This window comes from Vespula pensylvanica, chromosome 1, assembly GCF_014466175.1.
Source record: "Vespula pensylvanica isolate Volc-1 chromosome 1, ASM1446617v1, whole genome shotgun sequence".
Classification (NCBI taxonomy): domain Eukaryota; kingdom Metazoa; phylum Arthropoda; class Insecta; order Hymenoptera; family Vespidae; genus Vespula; species Vespula pensylvanica.
In genome coordinates, this window is record NC_057685.1 from 1,818,986 (window position 1) to 1,825,074 (window position 6,089).

General features: G+C 34.4%; 1 protein-coding gene across 1 annotated transcript in view; it reads left to right on the plus strand.

The window, feature by feature from the left end:
• The first annotated feature begins 545 nt into the window (after positions 1–545).
• LOC122628108 (uncharacterized protein PB18E9.04c) overlaps positions 546–6,089 on the plus strand; it is a 21,726-nt gene continuing 16,182 nt past the window's right edge. Inside the window, exon 1 of the mRNA XM_043810028.1 lies at positions 546–673. Within this exon, the coding sequence (XP_043665963.1) occupies positions 568–673 (106 nt within the window). The 5' untranslated portion in view covers positions 546–567. The remainder of the gene's footprint in view (positions 674–6,089) is intronic.

The window sequence follows — 6,089 nt, forward strand, 5'->3', positions numbered from 1 at the left end:
TCGCTCACTAACTCTCTCTCTCTCAATCCCTCGCTCACTAACTCTCTCTCTCTCTTTCCCTCCCTCTCTCTCTCTCTCTCCCTTTCTTACTTTTTCTTTCTTTCTTTTTTTCTTTCTTTCTTCCTCGTTCATTCTCGGAGGATCTTCAAACTTGTCGGTGGTTTGAGTCGAGTCCTCGCCGAGTCGACACGAAGTGGGTGGTCACGCGTGGGACCAACGAGTGACCTTAGCCCGAGGTCGCTCCTTTTCTTCTTCTCCTTCTTCTCCCTTTCTTCTTCTTCTTCTTCTTCTTCTTCTTCCTCCTCCTTTCCTCCTTCTCCTTCTCCTTCTTTTTCTTTTTCTTCTTATTCTTCCTCTTCTTCTTCCTTCTCTTCCTTTTCTTAACTCGTCACTAGAAGAAGAAGAAGAAGATTACCCGGCGCCGGGTTCCGGGATCAAGTTCGATTCACCGTAGCGAGGAAGGGTAGTCACGAGAAAGATCTTCAAGGGATCTTCTCGTAGTATCTCAGACTGGGTGAAGGTACCACGGAAGAAGCCTCACGCTGGACCTACAACCGATTTGATAGGATGACATTGAAACTGATCACTGGGATCAATTTGGTCCTGATTGCCTTTATTCTACCGCAACACGTCTACTCCAGCGAACAATCTAAGTTTCGACAACTAAAGCCAGGTTAGTGATATTCGTGATTAGTTTAGATCTAACCGTGGTTAAATTTAAATTCTATTTACTTGAATTTTTCTTTTGTTCCGATTCGATTAGATTTGATTCGATTCGATTCGATTCGATTCGATTCGATCCTATCCTATCTTGTTCGATCGATCGATAGATCGAAGGACTCGGAAATAAATGTTCGAGTGATTAATGTTCCTTTCATTTGGATGACAGCTAGCTCGTTCATTCATTTGTGAAATCCTTCTCTCGTATCGTATGGATTAGTGACAAGGACACTGTCATAGCCGTTTGATCGATCGATCGATCCAATGTTTTCTTTTTTCTTTCTTTTCCTTTTTTCTCTCTCTCTCTCTCTCTCTTTCTTCTTCTTGATCTCGGTCTCCAATGATTCTATGATACTTGTATCTATATGTATTAAAATTGATTCGTCAAAAGACAAGTCGAAACAGAAAGGAAGGATACGAAAGAGCGAAAGGAAAAAAAAATAGAAGAAGAAATAAAAAAATAAATAAAAAAGAAAAGAAATAATAGAAAAAAATAAGTATCTTCGTGATATGTGTTATTTGAAATTCGTGTTATTCGTATATAGTTGTACCGTTAATGCGTTATTTGCGTATCGTCGTGAGCCATCGTGCGTATGATATTTAATAGAAAAAAGGTCCCTCTTGTGTTTGCACTTCGTTAGTACTTCGTAAAATAGGTTGGCTTACGTGCTATGTACATATATGTATATGTATGTGTCCTATGTATGTTTGTACTTAACGTTAAGGACAAGCACGTTTAATGAGAGGAAAAATATGAAACACGATTCCTGATGCGGATAAACGTAAAGAAAATTTACCAAAGCAAAAAAGAATAGGACTCGACAAGCGTTTCACCATGTAATAATAATATTATTTTTATTATTATTATCATTATTATTATTATTATTATTATTATTATTACTACTACTACTACTATTATTATTATTATTATTATCGTGGTATTCCGCATACGATTTTTTCCGATAAAAAATTCATGCTTTGTATTCACGTCGATGTAAAGGGTTGATTCCGATTGAAATTTCTTTTGAATTATCCATCGCTATTGTTAAAATTATAGAAAACCCGTCGAAAGGAGATGATGAGTGGCAATCGACGATCAATACGTGATAATTAATATTAATGTTTAATAATTTATTTATACATTATATATTTACAAATATTAATACAATATAATATTTTTTTATGAGAAACTTAATCGATCCCATGCTTTAACGCGGACGATGCTTTGATGAAAATGAGGAAGAAAAGAAAAAGAAAAAAAAAGAAGAAAAAAAAAAAAAAAATTCTAAATCGTTAATCGCGCTTGAAATGAATAAAAGATCGTGGTCAATCATCGTGTACTACATTATTTACCCTATATCGCATGAAGCCAATGGGAAATAAAAACAAACAAACAAAAATATGAACAAAAAAAAGAAATTGCAAAGCTAGAGAACTCCGATCTTCCTGGATTCTCGTTTCAACTTTTTACACCCTTACATCAATTACCTCCTCCCGGTGTGTCATTCTCGTGTCTCGCGATCTGGACTCTCTCTCTCTCTCTCTCTCTCTCTCTCTCTCTCTCAATCTTTCTCTCTTTCTTAGTCGATTCGATCTCGATCTCCGCTCATCGTCGATCCCTTCATGGATCGCCTCTAAGTGATTCTCTTTCTCTACACCGTGCCGATTTGGCTTGCCGTAACGAATGAATCTTGCATGGTACAAGCCGACTGGTTCTATATATCATCCATCTTGGAAAAGATTCGTATCTTTCTTTTTCTCTCTTTCTTTCGTTCTTTCTCGCACATTCACATACGAACGCACACATCACATATATACGCACGTACACGCGCGCGCGCGCGCATACATACACAAACACATACACGTACTTACCTACGTATTCTTGATCTTTCCAACTCCTCGTTCTCCTCGCGCAATTTCGTGCCAACTCTCGACTATCTCTACGTTCGAGGCCACTCGACGATATGGAACTGTCTCGTTTTATTGAAGTTATGCAGCAACATCTGCCTCGTGATATATGTATGTACGTATGTATCTATCTATCTATCTATCTATCTATCTATCTATCTATCTATCTATCTATCTATCTATCTATTTTATAGTATAACCGTTGTGCTCCCACTCGTTGCAGTACTCGCACGAAATCTAAGATTTTTGACTCTTATTCGATGGAGCTCACCTTCGGGACCGTCTTTTGTACGCAAAAATCGAATCGATATATTCCCCTTGATCCTCCCTTTTTCTTCCTCGGCTTTGTCCTCTTTTTCTATTTTTCTTTTTTTTTTCTTTCTTTTTGTTTTACCTTTCCTACCCTTTCTCGTTCTCCTTTCGAGCTGCTTTCTTAGCTATGTTCTTTGTTTCTGTTCCTTTTTTCACTTTTTTCTCTGTTTTTTTTTTTTTCCTTTTTTTACTTTCTTTTTGTCTTCGATCACGAATATCGGAAATTCGGAGAAATCCATACAATGCCCTGAACTATTCCGATATGCGAGATCGAAAGAGTTATTTCTTAGATATTTGGAAATAGAGGAAAATCAAGTTCCTATATCGAAAATAATAATAAATTTTTCTTACTTTTTGCCACTTTTTTCTTCCACGCTGTCCGAATGGAATTTATCTCTCTATTAAATTATGATTCCTTCGATAATTTTTATCGATTATCAATTTAACGATATGGAACAATATATTGTTCGATAGAACAAAGCGATAATTATGAGATTATATATTATGGTAGAAGATAATGTCTAACGTTCTAACATAGTAAGAAATATTCTATCCCGCGAACGTATGCGGTATCTCGGTAACAGTAGGAGCGTACAGTAGCAGGTGCATTAGGATCAGAAGAGTAAATCTATTAGGAGGAGGAAATGTAACGAGAATTTCTCCTCCTCCTTCTCCTCTTCCTCCTTTGCTAGGGAAGATTCAAGCGCGTTAATTAGCTTACTAAGTGCGACACACATACCTACGTACTTACTGGTACCTACGTACGTTGAAGAAGTCGTTTGTCGTATCTCGACGTTGGAAATTAATAGTTCTAGCTACGAAAATGGCATCGTGCGATATGTGTGTATGTGTGTGCGTGTGACCAGTAAAACGATGATATCAAAGATAAAATTGAAAGCGATAACAAACCGGTAAATATTCGTGAACGTTTATATTCTATTTTTTTTTGTGTCTTCTTTATTTTTTACTCGTGGTTATCGAATAAATCTGAAACTTTTGCGGTCGTCTATACACATATGCAAATATATACTTTTTATTTTATTTCATTTTATTTTATTTTATTTGATAGATTCCCTCAAGTTTTTATCGGATTAGCAAGGAATATATAACGCGACTTACGATATGGAAGGATAATGTTAAGTTGATGAATTAAATGGAACCTACTTCCTATTCAGATAAAGTTTGATTTTGAAAATTTTGCTCAATGCATGAATTTATACTAATCCTTTGGATTTATATGTATGAATGAAAATTGAAGATAATAATGGCCGAAGGAATTTAATCGGGCTGATTATTTATAGGATCAATATTTTGAATAAATGGTCAATATTTATAATAAAATATCAGTACGAGATACAAGTGATGCTAACACTTAATTATTTATACCGATTGAAATATTCATATATACTGACCATTTATTTTACATCATATTTTCCATTAATTAATAAAAAATATCGATCGAATAAATAGAAACGATTTAATTCGTTTCAATTGTTTAATAGAGAGTGAAAAATTGTATAAAAATACGATTAAGATATCATACATTTCAATTGAAATTTCAATTGGGGTTGAATAAAAATTTCGATACGAACGATGATTTCATGATATGAATCATCTTACAAATCGGATATAAAGGATATCCTACGTAAGGATATAGTTGACCTAATGTCATCCTGTAGAATGTATCTCTTTCATACCGAGGTGTCTCCGAGCAACGCATCGTGAATACCGAATTAACACTCGGTTAACTTCCGAAGAACAAAGTCATTTGCATGTTACACGCCGGGTTCACCTTCTAGCGTGCATACGATTTACTGTAGACAGTAACGGTTGTAAGTGATTCTAGTTTCTCAGTTGCGGGCGCCACAAGTTCGCCGATCCTCTTGCTCCTTGCCATTCGTTGCTTCTCCCAATTTCTCTCAACAAAGGAAGTCCAACCGGTGTTACTTAATAATCTTCTTTATTATTGACCAAGATGGTTTCTATGTTCTCACAAAATTCTATTTTCTTGAAAGAAATTAATTTCATTCTTTTTTCAACAAATATTTTCCAACGAATATTTTGTTAGGTATCATAGAAACTTTTCTTATATTTTGGTTACATCTTAACAAGGGAAATTCAAATGGTGTTATTTAATAATGTTGTTTATTATTGATCAAGATGCTTTTTATGTTCTCACAAAATTCTATTTTCTTGATTAGAAACTAATTTTATTTCTTTTTAAAACGAATAATTTTTTATATGCGTATTGTAGAAAACATTCTTACATTTTGTTCATATATAAAAAAAAACGATTTAATAAATGTGAAAATTTATGTTTGAAAAGAAAATATGTGGATCGGGCAAAATAAATGCGTTTGTTCTTTTTTTGTTTGTCTTTCTTTCTCTTTTTTTACTTCTTGTGTTTTTTTTTTCTTTTTTTTCACTTCTATGTAAAACAAGTATCCCATCAGAAATTCCTCGAACGTTCTCTCGAACGCTCCGTTTAATTCTCAGCAAACTTTTTCACCTCTGGGTCGGTCACGTCTATTCACGTAATTCCCATGTTAATGTGGGATTAAAATAAGAACGGAGTAAACAAAAGGAGAGAAAGAAGGCGGCACAGCGCGGCGAAGAGAAAAGAAAATCGCGTAGCTTTACTACTGGTAAAACAATTTCGATCGTTCGTTACCGAAGATTTCGAAGGTAACTCAGGTCTCGTGAGTGCCGTTTAGTAACATCGAATTACGAGCGTCTTTCGATTCTACTAATTCATGAGGTCTCTCGCCTTCGAGAACTCACCGATACATTTAAACCACCCTTACCATATCTTTCTAATCTATGTAATTTATTCTCTTTATCGTTTCTTAAAAATCTTTTTAACTTATGCTTAATCTTAATCCGAAGTAACAGAATTTTTAATGAGCCGTAAAAAACGTTCTATTAAAACGATTTATCTATATACAAAAATTATATTGCAAAACAAGTTTAGGAAAAAATTTATTAAAAAAAAGAAAAAAAGAAAAAAAAATGGGAAATGTAAAAAGTGATCCGAGAACAATATCGCGTGCATTTGCATCCTACAAGCTTCTCTAATCTAACAAAAAGAAAATAAATCTAAACTTCACGAGGAATAATAAAAATCATATTAAACAACAATTTATAAAAAA